The sequence below is a fragment of the Ictidomys tridecemlineatus genome, chromosome 3 (assembly GCF_052094955.1).
Source record: "Ictidomys tridecemlineatus isolate mIctTri1 chromosome 3, mIctTri1.hap1, whole genome shotgun sequence".
NCBI classification, from domain to species: domain Eukaryota; kingdom Metazoa; phylum Chordata; class Mammalia; order Rodentia; family Sciuridae; genus Ictidomys; species Ictidomys tridecemlineatus.
Genome location: NC_135479.1, coordinates 41,287,722 through 41,312,550, shown reverse-complemented (window position 1 = coordinate 41,312,550; position 24,829 = coordinate 41,287,722). Strand labels below are relative to the sequence as shown.

The 24,829-nt window shown below is 53.1% G+C and overlaps 1 protein-coding gene across 5 annotated transcripts in view; it reads right to left on the bottom strand.

The window, feature by feature from the left end:
* Ksr1 (kinase suppressor of ras 1) overlaps nt 1-24,829 on the bottom strand; it is a 149,240-nt gene that overhangs the window by 22,654 nt on the left and 101,757 nt on the right. For 2 of the 5 annotated variants that reach the window (XM_078042522.1, XM_078042523.1), the window contains exons 3-12: nt 21,158-21,305; nt 16,684-17,143; nt 14,101-14,105; nt 11,843-11,903; nt 9,426-9,509; nt 8,509-8,570; nt 8,293-8,399; nt 5,269-5,437; nt 2,971-3,012; nt 720-774 (exon numbers count right to left, since the gene is read on the bottom strand). In XM_078042522.1, the coding sequence (XP_077898648.1) occupies nt 720-774; nt 2,971-3,012; nt 5,269-5,437; nt 8,293-8,399; nt 8,509-8,570; nt 9,426-9,509; nt 11,843-11,903; nt 14,101-14,105; nt 16,684-17,143; nt 21,158-21,305 (1,193 nt within the window). Of the gene's footprint in view, nt 1-719; nt 775-2,970; nt 3,013-5,268; nt 5,438-8,292; nt 8,400-8,508; nt 8,571-9,425; nt 9,510-11,842; nt 13,951-14,100; nt 14,106-16,683; nt 17,144-21,157; nt 21,306-24,829 lie in introns of those variants that run through there. The other 3 variants (XM_078042524.1, XM_078042520.1, XM_078042521.1) reach the window with 3 other exon arrangements.

The window sequence follows — 24,829 nt, the reverse complement described above, 5'->3', positions numbered from 1 at the left end:
GTTAAGGAGGTTCTGGGCTGAGCAGGGGACTCCCCGGTTGGGCTTGAGACAAAAGGCCACCAAGCAGGCCTGGACCTTCACCGCGACCCAGCCATCTGTGGGTGGATGCTGTGGCGACAGGCAGAGGCCAGGGACCAGGTGCACCTTTCTCGGCCTCAGCCTTCTCTCCAGCCTGTCTTGAGTGTGCAGGAAGGTGACAGAGGCTGGAGGGTGGACATAACCATCAAGGCCCCTTCGGATCTGTCACTGCCGTACATGGGTTCAGAGTACACACAGGAAGGACTTAGAATCCAACAGCCTGGCCTTGGAGAATTGGCTGTCACTTCCTCCCCGTGTGACCTTATGGAACTTAGTGGCCCTGAGCTGGCTGTGGGTTCAGATGACATCGACTGTGATGCCAGCTTCGCTGGACTAGGGCACAGGAGGCGATGGGAGTCGGCACTCTGCACAGCCCAACTGGGAGAAAGGACACCCTGATGGAGCCAGTTCCAATAGGTCTCTGACGCTGAGTGCCCTCTGTCCACCCTCCTGGGTCACATGCAGCCCCACCCCATGCTAACTGTGCTGAGAGAGGGCAAATAAAACACAGGTGAGTGAGCCCGAGTTCTCCATCCGGCCGGCTCGGGAACACAGTGCTGTCCAGGACGGGAGGGTCGGAGGTTTTGGGGGTGGGGGTTAGGGATTGGGGTTTAGCCTCACGAAAGAGAAGGGGCGCCTACCGGGCACTGTCGGCCGAGTCGGGGATCGGGGCTGGCGGCGGGAAGGCTGAAATGTCTGGAGGAAACAAAACAAACACAGGTGTGAGACTCCTGCTCCATGTCTCCAGAGACACCGGCCTGAAGCCAGGGAAGCAGATGTCCCCTGAGTGGCTGCCTCTGTCCACCAGGCCACTTCTCCCAGGACCAACTTGGGTTCATCTCCCAAACCTGATACAGACTCAGGCTCTCAGCCCGGGATTTTGTCCACAGAGCTCTATCCCAGGAAGGGACCTGGGGTAGAAAAAGAGGGCGATGCCTCAGTGAGCCCCAGTCCCCAAAGTCAAACCCACCCTGCACGCAAGTGGAAAAGCTAACGGGGCCATCGAGGGCTGGGGCGGGTGGCCAGAGGGACCTCCTGGTTGAGGCAGAGCCAGTCTCCAGGACAGCCTGTGGGCTCCTTAGTGACACCTGGTGTCCAAAGCAGCTTTGGGAATTTCTAGAGTGAAGGCCCCACCCCCTCGCCTTCAGAAGTTGTGTCACCAGTGACACAGCTCTCAGGCCAGAAGAAAGTCACCGCTACATGTCAGGGGGCCCAAGCTGGGCAACGGAGACTGACCCCGGGCCCAGGGCGTTTCCAGAACAGATGGGCCCTGACATGGGAACAAAGAGCTACACAGAGACTATGATCCCCGGAAAGGGCCGTGGGCCAAGTGATCAACAGCCCTTTTCTGCCTTGGACAAAGACCCTCCCTGCTCAGCCACGAGACCTCCCCGGCCCTGCGCTTCTTCCAAAGCTCTCTCTCAAGGTCAAAGGAACCAGGTGTGAGCATCTCTAGGTCCTCACAGACTTGGAGAAGCTGAGGGAGCTGTAGGCCTTCTTATCAGGGCAAGGCACCCATACACCCCAACTGTGCGGTTAGGGCTCTGGACCTCGGGAGACTCTGCTAGCACCTCCCTAGACATCACCACTTCATGTCTGTAGACGCCAGGAGTGGCCTGGTGTTTCCACCACCCACCCAGCCCTGCTTGGATGTTCCCACAGAAGATGAGCACATGCCTAGGGAGGGGGGACTGGGAGATTTGGGGAGAAACAGCCCAGGTTGGAGGGCAAACATCTCTGAAGGCTCATACTTTTTCTTAAAAAGTTAAGAATGTTGGGTATTCTGCCCCAAAACATGTTCTTTTTTTTTTTTTTTTTTTTTGCTTTCATAAGCATTTCCTTCCCCTGCCCTTGACACATCTCCAGGGCAAAATGGATGCTTCCAGAAGAACAATATTTTCCCAATTTGAGGGCACTCCTCTGTACATGTCCTAGAGGTAGCAACTAGGTGAGCTCTGGGGAGGCATGGAGGGGGACAACAAAATCAGATACAAAACCGTAAAAGGCAGCTCAGCTGTTCCCAGGGCCGCCTATGGACGCTGACCCTGGGTCCTGACCGCTGCTGGCCTGCAAATACCCGAGCAGAGCCACATGAGTAAGGACTCACAAGCTCTCCAAGCCAACTCCCTAATGGAGCTGAGATGGGGAACAAAAATATCCCGGAATAACCAAAACACTGTGACTTCAAGATGGTCTTGTTTAACTCAGAGAATAAACAACCAGCTACAGACAGAAAGTGCTTGCCGTCTTCAGCTGGAGAAGAAAGCGCTGATATTATAAAACACTCAGGGGCAGGAATATGGTCAGATGCAAAGGCTGGCACAAAGGTTTCCAGGGTGTGCAAAACAATTTTTGTGAAGGAGAATCAATCGATGGTCTTTATTTGATTCTCTCCTTCAAACTCTGCACAATGAGGCAGTCCCCGAAGATGGCCAGCAGGTGGCACTGTGGGACAAGGCTCAGAAAGGTGAGGCCTGCGGACGGAACAAAGGCTGCAGACCTCCCCCCATGGCTTCCCTTCTGTAAAACTAAGTAGTGTTTCCCTCTCATTGTATAAGGAAGGACATGGGAACAGGTGCTCATGCAGCATCAACAACAAAGCCCTCTCCCCTCGTTCTGCAAACCCAAGTTCTAGCCTTGCTTCTGCTACCTCCTGGCGGTGTGACCTTTAATGAGTAGCCTGAAGTCTATCTGCAAGAGGCTGGAGTGGATGGACTCCAGGGTCCCTCTCAACAAGGCCCTGTCCAGCCAAAGGGCCCTCCTCTTAGACACCTGCCCCCCCTTGCTCAGCCATGATGGACTCAAGCACCCAGAGAGAGGGCATCCGTGTGCGGGGGTGGATGGGGGGGGTCTCGGCAGGGGTCAGTTAGTGGAAACATGCAGAGGACTCACCTGGGAAGATAAACTGCTGTCTATGATGAATGAAGTAGGCAGCTTTAAACAGAAGAGGAGGTGAGTCACATACACAGAACAGCAAACGCAGCGAGGGAGGAGGGGGACACATGGGCTTGGGAGACAGGAACTGGTTATTGGGCTGGGACGGCCCTGCCTAGCTTACTCCACCCCAGGTGGGCCTGGCAAGGACAGGCTGAGCCATGCAGGAGGGAGGCAAAGAGGAAAGAAATGGGTGCCGCAGGAGCCCCAGGGTACAGGGGCTCCCGAGGACCGGGATTCCAGGGCCTGGCTCAGTGTCACCTTGATACACAGCCCAGTCCAGCAATCTGCTCTGGGAAAAAGCCAGGACCCCGCTCTCTCCTGCTCTGGAGAATGCACGGGAGCCCAGGAGGGAAGACAATGAGCGAACGTGGTGGCTCTGAGAAAGTTTTAACAGTGCCGTGTGTGGGAGAATGGCCTCCTACCCTTCAGTCCACCTTGACCCCTGGAGAGCTTCAACCTCATCCCCTGCTTCCTCCCGTAGACATGTCTCTTAAGGGATGCACCGGGGTTCTGGAATCTGACATGGAATTCTTCTTCTTGTTTGATTTGTTTTGCGTTTTGGAGACAGAGTCTCCCTATGTGGCCCAGGCCGGCCTTGAACTTCTGGGCTCAAGTGATTCTCCCATCTCAGCCTCCTGAGTTGCTAGAATGACGGGTATATGCCATTGCCCAGCAACTTAAGGCAACCTCATTCCACCACGGGGCTCTGGGACCTCGGGAGTCGATTCACCTCTCTAGCTGCCTCACTAGAAAATGAGGGCCACCTTCCCAGGGTCACCCTTGCAGGCCAACGACACTGTTCCTCCGCAGCCTAGGGCAGGTGGACAGCAGGAGTCGCAGTTCTTTCCCCAGGTTAACTATTGTCCCACCCCAGCCCCAGAGAGGTGGGTCCCAGTGGTCCAATAAGAGATCAGGAAGAGTCAGGCCCCACGCAGGGGACAATGAGGCCCAGCCCCTGATGGGACATCAGTGAAAGTGGACAGGGTTTGGCTGATATCACAAAAAAGGATTTTTTCCTGTAGCTATTGTTTTTCAAATAGGCCCTTCCTTTTAGGAAAAGCTAAACTAGGGGGTTTTGAAAAGGGATGATTTCCGTGAATAACGACAGAGTAGAACAGGAGAGGAGGTAAATCAAACGGGCCGTCGCTGCACTGCAGGAAGGGGTGGGGGCGCTGGGTCAAGGCATCCGTGTCCGCAGACACCCAGCCACGTGCATATTAAAGAAATAAGCCAATGAGAAAGAGTCCTACAAAATCTGTCTCACCACCCATGAACGAGGTCCCCAGGACCCTGGTGAGCTGGACCAGTGAAGTCACCTGGCTTGCTGCTGGCTGGGCGCAGCCCCAGGGGCATCTCCTGGCACAGAGAAAGCTGAACTTCTGTCCCCCTGGGCCTGGGGCTGGTGGGATCATGGTGGGGGCCTGGCTGGACCCCTCAGCGCAAGAGGGCGGAGGGTCTGCCGTGGGGCCTGGAGCAAACAGGAGTGTCACAGTCGCTCCCCTGCCTTCCTCTGGGACTGCAAATGAAACCGAGGCGGAGACAAGGGCACAAGGAGCTGCCAGAGGAGCCCAGGCAGCAGCTGAGTCCCAACAGCGGTGAACAGGCTTGGCTCTGCCACTGGGAGAGGCAGGACCCCCAGGCTGGGCTTCTGGCAGGACAGAGATTCTGGCTGCTCCCTGCAGACCCGGGGCATCCTGGGCTGTGGGGAGCACTAGAGATCAGCCCTGGCTCAGGCCTACGCCCCGAGCACCCCTGTGGGGACTCGGTGTTCTCATCGGTACCGGGGTACCACCTGATTCTAACTTGACATGGCTTCCTTGGGTAGTTGGCCCTAACTGTGGAGTGTGCAGGTGACAGGTCAATAAGCCCTGTCCTAGGCTTTCTGGCTCAATATGCTGCCTGCTATGCCAACGGGGGGCCGAGAAGCCCGCCCTGAGTGAGTGATAATGCCCAGCAGAAGCCACCGCAGCACAGGAGGACAGTGTGGGGATGAGGCCAAGAACACTCAGCCTGCTGTGTGTCGGGGGGCATGGGCTTGGCCCTGCCTCTTACAGGCTGTAAAACTCAAGGCAACCACTCGTCTCCGGACCTCTGTGTCCCCATCTGTAAAATGGGTGCAGCAACCTCACCAACCCCAGAGCTCCTGCCCTTGAGGTCAGCGTCACATAGACAGTGGCGGCCTTCGACCTTGAACCTGCCAGGGGTCTTCTGACTGCACCCCTGAGAACCCGGAGAAGCCCAGAAGTGTGGTACCTGGGAAGTTGAACCTGCTGTCCCGCTGGCCAGGCGAGGGGTTGGGGGGCGTGGTGGCGCTGGAGGGGTTCGTTGGTGTCGGGAAGGGCGCTGGCGAGGAGGGCGTGGAGGACGTGGCGGAGGAGGGGTTGCTGCTGGAGTCCAGGGGGTTCATGGCGGGAGGGTGCTCCTGCAGGACCAGAGCGGGGGAATGGGGGGCTGAACTGCCCCACCAGGCTGCCCCCCACATGCCAGGAGCCCCCCACTTTCCCACTGCAAAGGAGGCCAGCCAGGGGCCCTTAGGGTCCCACCCTCGGCACTAAAATTTTCCAGGTCTTATTAGATGGCCGCACACAGAGATCCTGCTCGCAAAGGCTCCTGTTCATCTTTCTTCTTTTTTGATGGGGCGGGGGGTACTGGGGATTGGACTCAGGGGCACTCGACCACTGAGCCACATCCCCAGCCCTATTTTGCATTTTATTTAGAGACAGGGTCTCACTGAGTTGCTTATTAGCATCTTGCTTTTGCTGAGGCTGGCTTTGATCTTGCGATCCTCCTGCCTCAGCCTCCTGAGCCACTGGGATTACAGGTGTGCACCACCGCGCCCAGCCCCATTCATCTTTCTTATTTCAGCTCAAACACACTTTCCTCCCAGAGGCCCTTCCTGGACCCTGACTGGGACCATGCTCCTCCTCTAGTTCCTCCTCTAGCTCCCAGCAGCTCTTCCTCGGGGCACTGTAACTGCAGTTTGTCAACTGCAGATGTCCTCAGGTACTCTGCTGGATGGACGTTTCTCCCACACCAGTGCCTGCCTGGCTCTGAGTTGGGCAGAGTAGAGTTTTTTGTTTGTTTGTTTATTTGTTTTTTTAAGTGAATTAAATCCAGACTCTGACAAAAGTTCATGCAGCATCTACTATGTGCCAGGCTCTGCTAGAAGTAAGAAGAAAATGAGGAGCATACAGTCCTTGTCTTTGCAGACCTTGTCCCTAGTGTACTGGGACTCTCGGTGCAGATACAGCTGCAAAATCCCGAGAGAGCAAAACCCTGGGCTGGTGCAACCAGCCATCCTAGAGGGTCAGGAATTCCAGAGCTGGAATGAAGCTTCCAGAAGGTGACCACAGGAGCTGGTTTGTTGGTCAGGCCTGGTTCCCACTGTTGTCCCAACTTAAATGTTACTGTCATTCCCTTCACACCCCAAAGCAAGTACAGGGCTCAAGGTGGCTCATCAGTGGCCTGGCTAACCAGTGCTTCCTGGACACAGTGCCTCAGAGGGTAGGAAGCAGTTGCTCAAAATAGGGCCAAGTGCCAAGTTCAACCTGTGTCCTCAGCAGGCCCTGGAGACTGGGGGATGCACAGCGTGATGGAGCCCACCTGAGCTGGTGCAGTGGGCCTCACTGGTCAGCAAGCCGACCCTGTGCAGTACCAACTAAAGGAGAAGGCTGGACTGGTCCACTGAGCCCTCACTCTTCCTGCTCATCCTCCAAGGCTCAAGACCCTCCACTCATCCCTGTCTTCAACAGTGGCAATGAGGACAGGACAAGTCCTAGCTCCTCCTCTCAGCAGCTGTGTGACTCTGGACAAACTACCTAACCTCTCTGAGCCACAGTGTGAAACCCATAAAATGGGGGTATCCACTTGATGATCCATACAAATGCTTCCCAAGGCAGGCATCAGGAACATGGGGAGCAAGATACTGCCTGGCCTCCCAGGGCATCTGCGCCAACGTGGAATGGGGTGCTCAGAGGGGCAAGGGGCTGAAGAAGAGGTCAGAGAGAAGTAGGATGAACCCCATCTCGGCCAGTGCCCCTAGCAACTGGCAGCTCGTGTCATAACAACGATCAAACAGGACCCCAGAAGGACACTATGGGTTCGCTGCGCTGGGCGTGGTGAGAGAGACCGTTGGCAGCACCAGCTTCAGTGCCTCGGGTCCAGCTGTGTGCGCAGGAGGGCGGGCGGAGGTGGCCCTGGAGAGGCCACTGCACTGACAGGCGGCTGAGGGTGGACAGGCAGGAGCAAACACGCCAGGCTGTGACTGAGCCTGGGGTGAGGACCGTGCGAGGGGGCCCCAGGCACCGGAAGGGAGAGGACAGGGTGGGAGCAGGGGGGCTGGCATTGGAGGGCACTAAGATATTTTAAGAATTTCAGCCGCTGTCACAGGCTCAGAAACAAATCACAGGTGACAGACGGTACCCAGCCCTTCGTGTGACCCTGTGAACATTCCCACCGCCAGAAGACACTCCGTGAACGAAGCACCATGACCCCCCTTCACACCCAGGACAAAACTGAGGCTCAGAGAGGTCAAGCAGCTCACTCAAGGTCATAGAAGCGAAGAGGACGAACTGCCGCCACTCACACCCAGGGCGTTGGCCCTGCCAGCAGCTGAATGTCCCCCTACGGCTGCTGAACTCATGGCTCAAGGTGATGGTACTGAACTGTGGGGTCCTTGGAGGGGTGATCAGCTCCTGAAGGTGGGGCCATCCAATGGGACAGGAGCCTTTACCAAAGAGGCCAGAGGGACCCCTCCTCCCATTACATGAAGACATAGCAAAAAGGCACAAAGGCTCTCGGGGGACCCTGGGCTCGGCTTCCCCAGCGGGAAAATGCAGGTAATTCCAGCAGGTGCCCTTCAGAGTTTTTTTTTTTTTTTTTTTTTAAACTTTAATTAATTAATTAATTAATTAATATGGTGCTGAGGATGGAACCCAGTGCCTCACACGTGCCAGGCAGGAACTCCAGCCCTGAGCCACAACCCCAGGCCCCTTCAGAGCTATTTTAAGAGTCAAAAGAATCACCAATGGAGAATTCCTGGCACACAGTAAGTGCTCAGGAAATGTTGGCTCAGAGGAGAAGAAAGGGCGTGGGAACCAAAGCTGCACAACCACCATTTGGATAGAACATGGAGCCTGCTGAGTGGCCGGGACAGGATCCCTCCTGGCAACCGCAGCCACAGGTACTGGCCTGGAGCGCCCGGTCCTGCATCCCCACCGAGCCTCCACTGGGGGGCGCCCTGCAGGAAGGAGCGGGCAGCTCCCCGCCAGACCCTACCTTTTTCGTCAGTGCCTTGGGGAGGGTTCCAAAGTGGGGTTCGGCTGCTCTGTCCACAGGGTTGTTGATGTCCGAGGGGACGGATTCCGTCCTCCGGAGCCTTGTTACTGTTGGAAAAGGGAGGAAACCCATCAGCAGGGTCACACCAGGCTAAGGAAGGTTCCAGACCACCACCACCACCCCCCCCAGGGAAAGGGGAGAGGGCGGGGCACTCACGTGGGAGGAAGGATATTCTACAGGCCGGGGCTTCTTTCGTGCACTTGTTGTGACACTTCAACCTGGTAAAGGGGGCAGAGTCAGCTCTGATGCACGTCATCAGAGCAGCTGTGTAGCTCTCACCCCCACTGCCTCAGTTTCCACAAACTTCTCAACAAACATTAGCTCCAAAGATCACAACACTCCATCGAACTGCAGCTGCCTGCCATGTTCTGCAGTCCTCTACCGGTTCCTCGTGGCCCCTGTGACTCATGGCAGGTCACACATGTATTCCTCCCATCTAAAGAGAAGATGACCTGCCACCCAGCTTCAGAAAGCTGGAGGCAAATCTGAACTTACAAAACACAAATGAGAATGTGTGCATTACCCAAAGGCCCTAGGGGTCCCAAGGGCAGCCCCTGGACTCAGGCCAAGATAGGGAACAGTGTGGGTTGAGCCGTGGGTCATCGGCTGTCCACTTGTCCTGCTTTCCCACTAGAAACTACAATGCTAGGAGAAAATAAAGCTGATTTTGTACAGAATCTACATTCTCTTCTCACTCTTGCCCTTCAGAAGCCAACTCTGTTTTTACCCCTGCCTGCCGGTCTCCGACTCCTCATGTGCTGAAGTGTAAGGCTGAACTTCAGAACTCCCTACAATTCCCAGAACAGGCCCCACTTTCCTCCTGGACTCTGGATTCCTTCTCCCCTAGTCTAACTGCTGAACTTCTATTCATCCTTCAAAGCCCACCTCAAATACCCGCTTCTTGCAGGGGTGCCTCACTTCAATTCCCCTAGGGAGGCCTGGTGTGCTGAATGGGATTATGGGTAGCAGGTTATAAGGAACTCTTGACCTTGGACTTGACCTGAGGCCATGGATGAAGTATCAGGACTGCTCCTGAACTCCAAGCATTTCTCCCTCCCACCCTCTGCCTTCACCTGCAGTGCTTGCACTTCACTCCAAACATCATGCTCTTCTGGCACACGTGGCAGACCTGCGACAGCCAGGACTTGGTGGAAAACCTGCAGCGGGTGGACACAGAGGGGTTCCCGGGGCTGCATCCCAGAGCCCCAGGAAACCTCTCCCAGGGACCATTAGTCCCCCCCCCCCCACACACACCAAGTAGATTTCCCAGCCACAAAGTCACCAGTGTCCACATTCTCCAACTGGTGCAGTCACTGGTGCTGAATTTGGCAACAGCAATCAAAATCACCCATGGGCTTCCCCTTTAAGCCAGCAACTAGGTCCTAGGAATTTACCTACAGAGCCTCCCCCAAGTGTCAAATCAGCAAGGCATCTCTGCAGTATGAATACAGCAGGAAGACCAGAAATGACCTGTGGCCATCACCAGTGACTGACTAAAGCAGGCTCCGGCCATACCAAAGAACTCTGCATGGGGCTGGGGCTCAGTGGTACAGCGCTTGCCCAGCATGTGCAAGGCCCTGGGTTTGATCCTCAGCACCATATTAAAAATAAATAAACAAATGAAAGACATCATCAAGAATATCTCAAAGGATTGAATTTATATAGAATATTGTCCCTTAAAAAAAAAAAAAAAAAAAAGAACACTGCAGCCAGAAAATAAAACCAGGAAACTCCTTTTGTGCAAATAGAGAGCAAGCTTCAAGTCACATCATCCACTGATAAAATTAAGGTCTAATATCATTTAATGTTAATATGATTCCATTAATATAGAGTTCAAGCACAGGAAAAACACATCTATGACGGTAGCCACGAGTAGTGATTGCGCAGTGGTGACATTATCAATTGCGAAGAGCCAAAGCAAACTTTTTGGTGTGCTGGAATTCCTGTATCTGCATCTGCCTGGTCTCAACAGGGTCTACGTACATAAATGCACATGTGCATTTTGCTCTAAATAAATTATGTAATTTTTAAAAAAATATTTTTTAGTTGTTGATAGACCTTTTTTTTAATTTATGTATACACAGTGCTGAAAATTGAATCCAGTGTCTCAGACATGCCAGGCAAGTGTGCTACCACTGAGTCCCAGCCCCAAATTACATAATTGTAAAAAGAAAAAAAAAAGCAAAGTACAAAATAGTGTGTATAATATATATTATTTGTGTAAAATAAAAAGCAAAAAACCAAATATACATATTTGGTAATTATAAAATCTCTCTAGGAGATAGATACAAAAGAAATTGGGGAGCCAGGAACAGGGGTGAGGGAGGACTTTTCTGTCTACCTTTTTAAACCTCTTAGATTTTGAACACATGAGTGCCTTTTCAGTCCCAAGTTTAAAACATTGAAAATACAAAAGGTAGCCTAGAAGGCAGATGCGATCGGAGCAGATGGAATCCTCCAGAAAAAGACACTAGGCCAGCCCACAGCGGGGGGAGACCTAAGAGCAGACAGATCTTTCGTTTTTGGAGGAATGTGAGTAGCATCGTGTCTGCTGTGTGTCCTTGAACATCAGCTCACTTGGTCACTATGACCACACCTAGGAGTTAGGCAGGCCCGGGATTCTTAGTACACAGGCCAGAAGCCAGCTTGGACAGGCAGGTGGCAGGCCTGGCCTCCCTGTTCATGGGTGTCCTGCTGTCAAGGCTACGGGCACAGGTGTCCCAGCTCTGACAAGGCTCCATGTAGAGGTCTCTGGACTCAAGCTCTGCCTCACTGAGTGTGACCTCAGACACGGTGCTTGATCCTGGGGACCTGCAGCTGCCCTCTGGGAAACAACAGGCCCTGGCAAGGGGCAGCACCCATGAGAGTATTCCCTATCACGCTTCAACAGCCTTTAACAGGGACAGCCAGAGCATGGGCATCCCAAGACAGTGTCCTGCTGGCCACCCAGGGGCTATGAGGTACCACCCAGACCTTTGGGGCCTGCACACACAGCCTCAGCGATGAGGCCAAGACCTCTGGACAGTCCACATCACGGGCCCACGTCAGCCCTTTTCTACGTTTGTGAGCTCCAGTTACCGAAAGTTAAATATCCAGATGAGGAGCAGGCCTGGGAATGTGGATTTCCTGCAAGCTCCACAAAGCTCCTGATGGGTGGCCAGCCCAGGACCTCACGACATCACAGGGTGTGGAAGAGGCTCTCGGCTCCTCCTTCCCACGACTTGACCCTATTCATCCTGGGACCCATGTCTTGGGAAGGGGAGAGGGCACTTTCCCTCAGCAGGTGGGAAAGAGGCACAGGAGGGGCAGGGGAAGCCCAGCAAGTCCATATGGCTGTTGATGAGGTGGGTGCAGGTTTATGTCACTCGAGGAGACAGACAGGCAGGCTAGGGGCAAAGAACCCTAGGCCAGGACAGATGCCCCCGTCAGTGGGCCTCCCAGCACCCTCTGGTCCCAGCCCAGCTCTGCACGCCTCCCTACCTGGACTCACCTATGTGTCACCGAGAGGCCGATGTCCCTTCGTACCATCTGTGGGGATCCATGTGGAAGATCTGCAGGGAAAGAGGTCAGGTTGGGCAAGCTGAGGAAGCTCTGCCTAGGACAGCTTACGCATGTGACCTTGCAGTTCAGAGGTCGCAGGCCAGAAGGGATGCTAGATGTCACACAGTAGAGCAATGCTTACCTGAACCAACACCTATCAAGACAGGGACAGGCCAGCTAGGCCAGGGAACGGATGCCACCTCCCTCACACTGGGCTTATTCTCTGGTGGAAGCTGCCACCTGCCTCTGCAGGGCTCGGCCTGTGTCCCCGTGGGGTCAGCCTTGAAGGCAGGAGGCTAAGCACAGGTGGAAGTGGAAGCTTGACCTTGACCTTGGGTGGAGGCTCAGGGTTAGTTAACCACTCCGCTCAGCCTGTACCCTTCCTCCAGAGGCACCCTGGGCACACTCCTGAGAGCCACCCAGCCGGATCCAGACAGGAAGAGCGAGGACAAGATGAAGCCCCATATGGCCAACTCCACTGGGGCCCTACAGTCTGAGCTCTGGGGACATCTCAGGTACCCTCTTTCCTTGGTGAGAGAAGGGCCACAGGCTCTGAGTTGCCCCTCTGCTTGCCTCCACGGAGGACATCCTGGGGACGCCTCTCCTGATCTGGCTCCCCCTAAGAACCAGTGTGTAAGGCCTGGTGGGTCTGGGTCACTGAAGGCTGCCCTATACACAGCTGGTGCTCATTGAGTGCCAATCCTTCTCACACGAAGGGGATTTTGATGGGGACAAAAGGCTGAAGATCAGGGACACCATGATCCTATCACCTGGGCTCTCTGGCTCATCTGCCACAGGGCCTCTCAACTGCCCCCTGGGTCCCTCCATACCCTGGGTCCCATGAGAACCCAAGGATGTCAAAACACAGGCTCTAGGAGGGGCTGGTAGCCAGCCTGCGAGACAGACAAGGGGCAAATGAGTCTTCAACTATCTGGCTCCGAACATAACCTGTGGTTGGTACCACTGGCCACAGGTGGGGGACAGGGACATGAGATGGCACGCATCCCAGGTGTCCCTGCTCCTGATCTGGATGGGACTAGTGGCCCTGAAGGCCTAATAGCCTTGCTTCTGTGGTTCCTGTGTTACCCCAGCAACAGGAGGATGACAGGGCCCAGGCTGTCTGGGGACGGGACTCACTGGACATTTCTCTGAGGTTTTCTTAAGGGTCTGGGGGCTCCTGTGTGTTCCCTGGGGACAGGGACATACGAGTTCTCTCCTTTCATATGCCCTGCCCCTGGGGCTCCAGCAGCAGCTCCCTGCAGCTCTGTCACTGCCTCCTCAACCCTGCCTCCTCCTGGGTCCCTTCCTGCCCCCAAGTCACTCTCCTTAGCCAGCTAAGGAGACTCCCCGGCTCTGCTGAGCGAGAGGCCCTGCAGGACATGCCAGATTCTGTGCCCATCCTGGAGGTGGAGGGGTGGAAAAGGGGGTCCAGGGTTGTCTGGTCTTCCTCCTCCCCTCCTGGGAGGACATCCGCACCCTCCAAGTCCGAGTTGCCTCAAGCAATGTCCCTCTTCTGGAGGGTGGGGTCCTGAGACACCAGCCAGGGCTCTGAGGACAGCTGACGTCCACCTGAACCTGGCCAATGGCACCTCCCTCCTCTATCAGAGCAGCCCAGAGAGCAAGTGTCCACCACAGAGGTCGCTGCAGAGATAGCAGGGTGGAGACAGGACTCGTCGCTGGACTGTGGAGGACTGTGACACTCTTAGAGTCTCTACTTCCCAGAGAGCAGCCACTGGCTGGGCTAAGGCCTGCCCATCATTTTTTATTTTTGTCCCCATAACTGGGGACTGAGCCCAGGGCACTCTACCAATGAGCTCTATGCCCCAGCACTTTTCCTTTTTTCTTTTCTTTTTTAAGGATGTAGCAAGAGGGAAAGAAACTGCACGTGGAGGTTAGCTAGATGGGGAGTGGGGAATGAGATGTTTAAGAAAGAGACTAAGTTGCCCAGGCCGGCCTTGAACTTGTGAGCCTCCTGCTGCTGCTTCCCACGTGGCTGGGATGATGGGCCTGTGCCACCACGCCCAGTTCTCAGCCGCTCATTCTAAGGCCACTGTAACTACTCCCTGCAGTGGTTCCCAGTGCCAGTGCCTCTGGACTATGGAAAGGCCACGAAGGTTAAGAGAGGGTCAGAGACGTCCACCCCCGATGGGGACAGCACCACAGACACGACTCCAGGTAGCAGAAGGGATGAAAATGAATCACTCTTACCAAACCTGGAGGAGACAAAAAGGAGAGAGAGGGATTATGTCACCACACCGGCTCAGCATGTCCCTAGAACACCACCCCTGGGGAGGGAGCAGGCCAGGGGCTGGGACGAGCGACAGAGGCTTGGCTTGGGGCCAGGCTGGCTGATGACTGTGGGAATTGCTGCATGCTCTGTGGAAAGAATGTGTCCTCGATGGGAAGGGCCAGGAAAGCACTCCTGGGGACACTGAAACACCACCTTGTGCTGGGCACTCTAATGTGTCAGCTTCCCGAAGCCTCGCCAGCCTGGGACAGGCCACCCCAGCTCATAGCCGAGGAACCAAGCTTCATGGAGTCTTAAGTCACATGATCCCTAAGCTGGGCCGGTCTGCTGGCCAAGTTGTGGCTAGGAAAGAGGATAGGAATAACAGCTACGCAGAGCAGGAGGGTGGCCCCCAAGAAGGGCCAGGGAGGAACATACTCTGAGCAATGCCTCCTGTGGGACTGCCATTGCCCCCAGGGATGCAAGGAGCTGGGGGGGAAGGAGGACATTGCATCTGCCCTCCGGGCTCACCAAGGTGGCCTGAGCATCCGTGTCAGTGCTGGTTCTGGTGGCCCAGGGGAGGGTGGCTGAACTCAAGACTCCTAGGATCTAAGGTCAGTGATGTCACTGGCCTGACGCCCTGTACCCCACTGTATCAGAGGAACAGGACCAGGGCCTCCTCACCCTCTTCTCAAGAGAACATGAGAAATGAGCTCCGGCTTGAGTCCACCGTGAGGCCCCTCTGCCCACGTGGTAGTTACCACTGTGCTCCTCAGCCACATCTGCAGGGCACCCAGGCCCCGCAGGGCAGCCTGCTCAGTAGCAGCAGCATAGGGAACATGTGATTTCTCTGGTGCATTGAAAATCATCAGAGCTCTCCAGGGTCCATCCCTGCTTCAGGATAGGGAGAGTAAGCCCCACTCCACTGCCCACGATAGAACAGGGCCTGAGGAACCTTCTAGAAAAGGGGTGCCTGTGCCAAGAAGAGAAGCCAGGTGCCTCAGCTCTCGGGGGTACAAAAAGTTAAGAGGGACCCAAAGAAAACAGCCCTTTTCCCCTCGGTCCTGCTCACAAAGGCATATGGACAGGAGTGGGCTTTAAAATAGCTAAAAGGAGAGTGATCTAAAGGTCCCCCAAAAGAGGACAAGTTAGAACTGTGCAATACAGACAAGGTTTTAAAACAAGGTCATATGAATTAGGACAGCTAATACGTACAACTGACAACCTGCTGGGCCCCTGAAAGAGGAGCCAGGCTACTCAGTAAAAATGGTGGGGGTGGGCTGGGGTTGTGGCTCAGTGGTAAAAGCACTTGCCTGGCATGTGTGGGGCACTGGGTTCAATTCTCAGCACCACGTATAATAAATAAATGAAGAAAATACAGGTCCATCAACAACTAAAAATATATATTTAGAAAAAAAATGGTGGGGGTGCACTTTACCACGCACCCCTGAGTGACAGATGGACATGAGGCCATAGTGCTACTGCATTTTTGGATCATGTGACTACCACTTCTTCAAAATACACAGAAATAAAAAAAATAATAAAGATATTTGAGCCAAATATTCTAGTTCTCCCCTTCTGGGCACATAAGAGAACTGCATCGTTTGATTATCTTGTTTGGGAAAACTATGGATGGCAATGACTTCTAGGAAACGGTATAGCTATCTCTATCACAGAGAAATGGCTCAGGATTGATTCCAAGACCTCCTCATGGATATTAAAATCCATAAATGCTCAATAAAATGGCATAGTATTTACATATATATATCTATATATCTCCTATGTACTTTTTTGGTGATGGTGGGGGTACTGGGGATTGAACACAGTACTACTGAGCTACATACTCAGTTCTTTTTTATTTTTTATTTTGAGACAAGTTCTGGTTAAGTTGCTGAGATTGGCCTGGAGGTTATAGGCCTCCTGCCTCAGCCTCCTGAGTTGCTGGGATGACAGGAGCACCATGACACCTAGCTTAACCCATGCACTTTTTCCTGTATACTTTAAATCATCTCTAGATTACTTATCATACCTCATGCAACTACAAGAAAAAAGTCTATACATGTTTAGTACACGCACAACCATCACAGGTTTAACTACATTCTATACATTAGCAACAAGATAAGTTTCTTCTTCCAAACATTTTCAATCCCACATTGGTTAGATCCTCAGATGTACAACTCCGGGATGCAGAAATCCAACTGTACTTAATTGCCAGTGCACAACATCTAGAATGCACTTTTTTCATGGCTATAGTGGTCTGCCTGTGACCTGGAAGGAGGCTGACCCACTATGGACCAGTAGTACAAATGAGAAATAAACGTTTGCTGTTTGAAGCCCTGGAGATTTGGGAGCTGTTTGTTACTGCAGCCTAACTCAGCCTACCCTGACGGATACCCGGCACTATCTCACTTGTGTGTATATGTAAAGAAAAAAAATCTAGTGGGCTTCAATCCAAACTGCTAATCTAGTATGAGGGGACAGACTGAGAGATGGGGGTACCTTCCGCTTTTAAGTTTATACTCTTCTCTGTTGGTTGGTTTTCTCTGTCCACAGTTCAAACTCACCTCATCGGGGAGACCTCGTCGATGCGGTTCCCCAGCTGAGACTCGTGGGACTTGCTCCGGGTGAGCGTGGGGAAGCTGGGCAGCAGCTGGAAGACCTTGCGGCTGGGCGGCGGGGGTGTCCGCGGTGGCTTCAGCTTGGCGTGCCGTCGCAGCTGGGGCGTGGTGGGCGGGGTGATGAAGCTGTGCAGGGCGCGGGGCGTCAGGCGGCCGCTGGCGTGCAGGGGGATACAGGTGTCCGAGAGGCCCTCTCCAAGGCCAGGGGCTGGCGAGTCCAGGGCAGGCAGCGCTGACACGGAGATGGAGCGAGGACCCTGGCCACTGCTGCCCACTCGGCCCAGCTGCGAGCTCCCCGGTGGCCAGGGCAGGCTGGCAGGTGGGAGGGCATCTGCGCAAGGGCCTGAACTACTTTCTCGCCGAGCATCCAACGAACTCCAGCCTGAGTCCTCTTTGTGCTCACCTCCTGTGGGCCAAGGAGTCGAGTCACACCCAGCTGGGGACAGAAGGGATTTACAGATCCAACAGCCAGGGTCTGGAGAGGCTGGCACTTGTCTGAGGTGGCACCAGTCCTCAGTGGATGGCTCCAGCCCCTACCTTACCTGGCTTCCGAGCCTCCTACATCCCCACAACGCTTTCAGCCTGAAGCTGCCCACCAGAAATTGCTGTCTGCGCTGTGCCCAGGGGAAACAGGCCCAGAGATGGAAGGACTTGTGCAGGGATCTTACTGTCGCATCTAGGGGCAGCAAGCTGGGAACCCACCCTACCTTAGAAAAGAAAGCCGGGGGTGTGGAGGGAAGGGCAGGGTGGTCCATTCATCCCAGCACTGTGCTGGCTGCTGGGTTTAAAGGTACAGAAAAAGACACCCCAAGTTTGAAGAGACCAGCGGGGGTGACAGACACGAGACACAGCGTGCTGTGAAATGGGACAGGGATGTACGGCATTCTATGCAGGAGGAGGATGCTCCCTCTGCCTGAGGATGAGGGCTGAGCAGGCAGGTGAGGGCTGACCAGGCCGGGGGGGAAGGCCAATGCAGAGGCACCCGAGTACTGCCACCTTGCCATGTAAATGTAACTGCAGAGTCCCGTGTGCCCGAGAGCTCCGCATGAGCCCAGGAGGGGTAAGGGATGCAGATGGAGGGGTCAGCCCAGCTGGGGCCAGCTCAGGAAGGCCCCAGATGTCTTGCTAAGGACTTCAGGTTTGATCCAATAGGAGAGGGGGAGAACTGAAGGGTCAAGGGCAGGGGGCAAATTCAAGAGGCTCTCAGAGAAAAGAGAAGGTACTTCTCTCTCCACATGACCAAATGGGAGGACAGGAAGGGGGGACCTTGGCTCAAGACCGAATGAGCTTCCACGTGGAGACCTTTCACAATGTGCTGCACCCGCCCCCTTCCTTGGTCCTCCCTAGGATTGATTTAGAGAGGCCATAGACACCGAGCAAGGTCAGACAGCTATGAAAGTGGGGGGATGGGAGCTGAACCCCTTGATCTTGACCACACACCACTCCTTTCCCACAGTGCTGGGGAGGCTGGACACAGCGGAACAGCATTGGAGGCAATGAGCTCTTGGTCCTCAGAGGTGGTCAAGCCTCGCCCACATGGCCCCCTGTGGCTTGGGGGTGTTGCTTTCACAGTTCATGGAGTTTCTTAGTGAGTTTCATCACCTTTGCAAGGAGCCTGCCCGCCCCCCACCCTCCGCCTTCACAGTATGACTTTGCAGTCATGAGTCACTCGGTGTTATGGTTTAGACATTAGTTGTCCCCCAAAAGCTCATGTGAGACAATGCAGGAAGAATTAGAGGTGAAATGATGGGGTTATGAGAGCCTTAACCTAATCAGTGTGTTCACCCCCTAGCAGGGGTTAACTGAGCGGGACAAAGGCAGGGAGGGTGTGGCTGGAGGAGGTGGATCACTGAGGGCCTGACTTTGGCGTCTATGTTTTATCCTGATGAGGACAGGTCTCTCTCTCTCTCTCTCTGCTTCGTGGTGCCATGTTTCCTCCACCACACTCTTCCACCTTGGGTCCTCCCATCAGGACCCAAAGAATGGAGTGGCCATCTATGGATCAAGACCTCTGACACTGTGAGCCCCCCAATAAAATTGTGCTCCTTAAAACTGTTCTTGTCAGGTCTTTTGGTTGGAGCAGTGAAAAAGTTGACTGAAACAACAGGGCAGAATGAGTTAGCCTTTCGGTTGCCGTGGGGCTTGGTCCTTTAGAACTGCAGCTGAAGCGAAGGCTGAGCCTATCTGCTGGCCTAGTGGAGGCGACAGGCACATGTATCTTGTTGAGAGGATGAAAAATTAAGTCCCATGAATCTATGCACAAGTCTGCCACCAAAGGAGACAAACTCCAAATTCTTCAAATTGCCTATTTAATCACCACCTCTTTGGATCACTATCAGGGATATGAATGGCAACACCGATGGGCAGTCGATTGGCAGTGGGGCTGCTTGAGAATGACAAGAGTCATTCAATAGAAGAGTTGATGGATTGATTAGTGATGTCTGCCGTGGACACAGCATGGGACAGACGGGCAGGAATGATCATTCTCTACTCACCAGCATAGAGAACTGCCCTTCACTCGCCTAAGGCAAGACACCACAAGGGACATGATATTAACATTTTCCTCCGTCACTCCACAGGTCTAACTCTGGAAAGGGAATCTAAGCATAACCCCTTCACTAAGTTCATCTTCACAACAACCCTGCGAGCAAGGGGCTGCTGCTACCTATTATTTCCAGTGTAGATGGGGAACCTGAGGCACAGTGAGGTTAAACAAGTGAACAAGGAGCATGAGTTGTAAGTGGCCACGCAGAGGCCACTTGGATTTCATGGCTCATTTTTACAGAGACTAGCCTGGGTGCATTGAAGATGCTCTGAATGCATGACCTTATCAAGTGACATTCTTGGCATCCATGCAATCCCCCCCCACACACGCAGGTGCTAGTGAAGTACAGTCACAATCAGGCAGATACAGGCCCCCATCCTGGGCACATCCCAGCCCAGGATGCAGGGGTCTAGATGAGACTGAGTGAAAGAAAGAACCTGCAAAAGGTCCAGGTAAGAGATGGGGAGAACTGAAGGGTCAACGTCTCCCTATTCAGAACAAAAGGGTCAAGGTCTCTTTTCCAGGTCCGCTTCCTGGGCACAGTGGACAAAGGACCCTCTAAGGGAGAAACCAAAGTTCAAGGTTCATCTCTGGCCCATGCCAGGTTTGGGATTCCAGACATCTCACCAGATGCTGCCAATGCTTTGAACTGCAGCCACGTGCCTGGCACACAGTAGGTGCCTAAGAAATTAGTGATCTCCCTATCTTGGCATCTGGGACAGGCAGACAGCAGCCCTTGTGACTCAAATGGTTCACTACCACTCAACAGCTGGCTCCTCTACAGTTATTTAAAATCCAGGCATCCTAGAGGGAGGGCTGATGAGTCACCCCAAAGATTTCAGTTTGGGAGGCAAGTCCTACTCTCCACCACCATTGGAGTCTGAGGCTCAACCATTGCTCTGATACAAACTGCTGTGTGTCCCTGACCACACCCTCTTTCCTCTCTGGGCTGTCTCCTCCTCTGTAAAATATGAGGACAAGAATGCTAACCATGCCTCTATCATGTTTATGTCCAGCACCTGCCTGGAGTGTCAAGATATTCTTCATTGAGCGAAACTCTCTGCACAGCACTCTGTGTTCAGAGGACTTGGTATAATGCGGCCAGGGAAGAAATTAAACCCAGTCATCTCTGGGGGGAAAAAATCAAGGAGAATCTAAACCTCAGTGCTTTTCTTAAGCCTCAGGCAGCAGGAGATAAGACAGGCGGCTCAGATAATTAAAAATGGGCCTAATTCCATTCATTAGGCTCATTTTAAAGCTTTATCTGTGTGGCAGCAGGAGCGTTAAGTCAGGCATTTGAAGCTGTTTCCAAGGTAAGATTTTAGAAAGCCTGCAAATAATTCCCCAGGACCTAGTCCTAATGCCAGGATTACACACTTGGCCAGGGACAGTCTTGCACACACTCCCAGCTGAAAAGCCCTACAGTTTCTCTAATTGTGCTTGGCTCAGCTAAGCTCATAGCAGTGTGGGTCTTCTGCATACAAGCTCAGCCCCCTGATGGGGACCCGGAGCTAGGGAGGAGCTGATGGGGATACCCAGGACTCCAGTGCAGGAAGCTGGTGGAAGGCCGGGCCTGACCCTGCTGGGTCCCCAGGAGTGGGTGGGGATCATGCTGGGCTGGCCCCATGCGCTGGTCGGGGATTCCTAACAACCATTAAAGCATTCCAGGGTTGAAAGTGGCCAGATCACCTGGGCTCCAGAACCCACAGACCCTGGGAGGCCTCTGGCATGGCCCAACACACACCTCTGAGCCACGCTTGCCCAGCCTCACTGCCCCCCTCCGCAGAGGTCTCACCCCCCCAGAACCAGCCAGGCCTGGGGAGGCAGGCAGGTGCGGAGGCCTGGAGTAAGGGGAGGGAAGCAGGGCCCACCTACCCAGGCCTGTCACCTTCCGCAGGCACGTGAGGGCTTGCTGCAGACGGCCACACTCCTCGGCACTGGCCCCGCAGCGCCGCAACGTCTCCTTCATCTTGGCCTCGTTCATCTCCAGCAGGGCATCCAAGGTGAGTCCTCGAGGGATCTCCTGAGGGGCACAGAAGGGACAGCCAGAGAGCCGGGTGAGCAGGCAAGCCTCACCATCCGCCTCAGCCTCCTCCGCCTGGCCAGGCCTCCTCCGGCTGAGTGGCAGGGGCCAGCTGCTGGTGGGGCCTCCGCCCAGAAGCCACCACTTGTCTGTGGACACAGGCAGAGCGCTCTCACCCCCACCCTCCGCTCTCCCAGAGACAGCAGCTGAGTGGAGACACCAGCTTTGGGGCATGTGGGATGGCGGGGCAACAAAAAGGCCTGGATGGGCGCGTGCTGCCTTAGTTTCTTGTTATTCTTTGGCACAGGAAAGTTACAAATAGTCACGACTTTTTAGAACGCAATGATGGCCCTTTACAACTGTATTGCATCTGAATCCAACAGCATGGGTTTCAAATAAAATTGGCTTAGCAAAAGAGGGAGAAAAAACAACCCTCACCAGGTACTGACAGGTCCTATTTAATGCAGTCAGATCACCCACTGGGCTCTCTAACTCCTGAGGGTCAGAGAAGCCACATTACCCGGACAGACTCACTCAGGTAGTAAGGAGAAGAAAGTGGATGAGGGGAAGAATTGTAAATTTTTTTTATACTGCAGACTGAACCCTGGGGTGCTTTGCCATTGAGCTATGTCTCCAGCCTTTCTTATTTATTTATTTATTAAGATAGGGTTTCACTAAATTGCTGAGGGTCTTACTAAGTTGTCCAGGCTGGCCTTGAACTTGCGATCCTCCTGCCTCGGGCTCCCCAAGATTACAGGCGTGTGCCATTGTGTCCAATTGGTTGGAAGAATTTTAAGATGGTCCTAAGACCTCCGTTCCTGGTGCTATTCCTGATTGTATTACATTACATGCCCAAAGGGAAACTGTCCAAGTGAGTCTGAGCTCATCACCAGAGCCCTTCAAAAGCAAGGGGTTCTCTCTGGTTCATAACACAGAAGAACTTGGTGTGGATGTTGTAGATGGAGAACAAGGGAAGAAATCAGGTGGCCTCTCATGTAGCCTCTAGGAGACAGGGTGACACCCGGCAGACAGCCAACAAAGAAATGGGGGCCTTGAACATACAGTCATGTTGAGGCTCAGAGTAGGAGACTCTCAATATATAGCTTTGCAATTTACTATTTATTTAGGCCATGCTGAGCAATTTGAGCTGAAGGAAATTAAAAGGTCTTAAGAGCAGGCTCCGAATCCAGGTTCCTCTAACCTTGGCTTGCTTCTCCCACCCAGGTGTAAGAGAGGTTCTCTGAGTTCCCTTATTTGCATTAAGACCAGATTGCAAGAGGGACCACTGCTCTCTCTGTCCCCATCTGAAATCCCACCATCTATTTCAGATGAGAGGACTTGGGACAGTGACCAGTGGCCTTCCACTGCAAGAGGATGTCAATCCCTTGGGCTTACTCAAATTTCAAAGAGAATGATTTCGCAAGCTAATTTTTGTCTCTGGGACCATCGATTCACCTAATTATCTCTTAGGATCTCTCAAAATTGTCTGCATTCCCCATTCTTCCCTTCCCCTACAGACAAAGGGGGATAGAAGCTTCGGAATCATTTTGGGCTAGTGGATAAGTACAATACGTGACTGACTCTGTGCCCGTAATCAGCTCATGTGTCTTTTCTCCAATTCCATCTGTCTCTCTCAGTTTATTCCAAGAAACCGTCAGAAGTCAGAGAGGAAATTTCACTTTGCTCCTAAAGTCACATGGAACTGGATTTTACCAATAACCTAAGTGAGCTTAGAAGTGGATTCTCCCCCAAAGTTTCCCTAAAAGATGCCTGCCTGGCTGATACTTGGTTTAGTTCTGTAAAAATATCTAAGCAGGGAAGGGAGCAGAGCTGGTTTGGATTTGCCTGTCCATCTTTTACCTACATAGCTGTGAGCTAACAAATACGGGATGCAAAAAAGGAACAATGATAAATAAATAAATATGTGATGCTTGAAGTTGCTAAATTTCTTATGCAGCAACAGAAAACTAATACAAAGGATGAATATTTGCGTCAGGTCTGACTCCAAAACCTGAGGTCTTTCCTCTTTCAAGCAGGTACAAAAAAGCCTGGAGCCGATCCAGAGAACCAGTCAGGTCCTTGGCCACTGGGAGCGCAGCCCAGCGTGGGTTGGGGGGTGAGTGAGGAGGGGGAGGTCATGCAAACAAGTAACGACAACACACTAAGATACAGGTGAGTACAGACAGAATGCAAAGAGCTACATGGCTGGATGGGGTTTTAGATTCTCCCCTTCTTTCCTTGTTTATTTTTTAGATTTTCTATAACAGGGAAGGCCAGATCTACCTTTTAGCAAATGATCCTATAAATGTCATAGCTCTTGAGAATTTAAGTTGATTTTCAATGACTTTTTTTTTTTTAGCAAGTTGTGTCTTTATTTTATTTTTGATACCACAGATTGAACCCATTGGCACTTAACCACTGAGCCATGACCTCAGCCATTTTTTGTATTTTTATTTAGAGACAGATTCTCATAAAGTTGCTGAGGGCCTTGTTACGGTGCTGAGGCTGGCTTTGAACTCGTGATCCTCCTGCCTCAGCCTTCCACGGCACTGGGATTACAGGCACGCCACCATGCCTAGCTTCTAATTTTATTTTACTTATTTTTTTGATACTGGGGATTGAATTCAGGGGTACTTAACCACTGAGCCACATCCCCAGTCTTATTTTGTATTTTATTTAGAGACAGGGTCTCACTGAGTGGCTTCGTGCCTAGCTTTGGCTGAGGCTGGCTTTGAACTTTCGATCCTCCTGCCTCAGCCTCCTGAGCCGATGGAATTACAGGTGTGTGCCATGGCACCTGGCTCTAATTTCATTTTAGACTGTTCTTTTTGGTGGTATTGGGGATTGAACCCAGGGCCTTGTGCATTCGAGGCAAGCACGCTACCAACTGAGCTATATCCCCAGCCCTCTAATTTTATTTTAAAAGAGTAATTTCACTGTTAGTCTATTCAAGGTACTGTAAATCTCAGACCCAAGTGTCAAACTGAGCCTGATGAGGATCCGGGGGAGCCTGAGGGCCACAGCATGGGTCTGCCCTGCTCCTTCCCCCCACAGCACTCTGCTGGTTGTCTTTGTGCCTGGCCAAAGCTGTGGCAAGACTCTCAGCCAAGGAGAAACAGACATGGAACAGAACCAAGAAGTATATCTTCAGTGGGATAAAAACCCCTGGTTGTCAGAAATCCTTTCAGATGATAAAACCAAAAGCCACGCGTGTGTGGACGCATCCATCCCAGGACAGCACTAATTAGAACAGCACAGACGGGGCAGGCGATTAAATAACGACCCAGAAGTTTCCACTCCACCACTGCCTTCCCTTATCTCCTCCAGCACCTCTTCTTCATCACAACACAGTTTTGACATCTTTTCCCTCTCCATCTGGCCATGGAAACCAACTTGGCAATATCATCAGGCAAGATCAGCAGTGACCTTCAGCCTCACACACCTGCACGAGGCAACCTTCCACCCTGCACAGGATGGGCTGTCCTCCACCTGTCACCCACAAACACCCACACGCAGGCACAGGC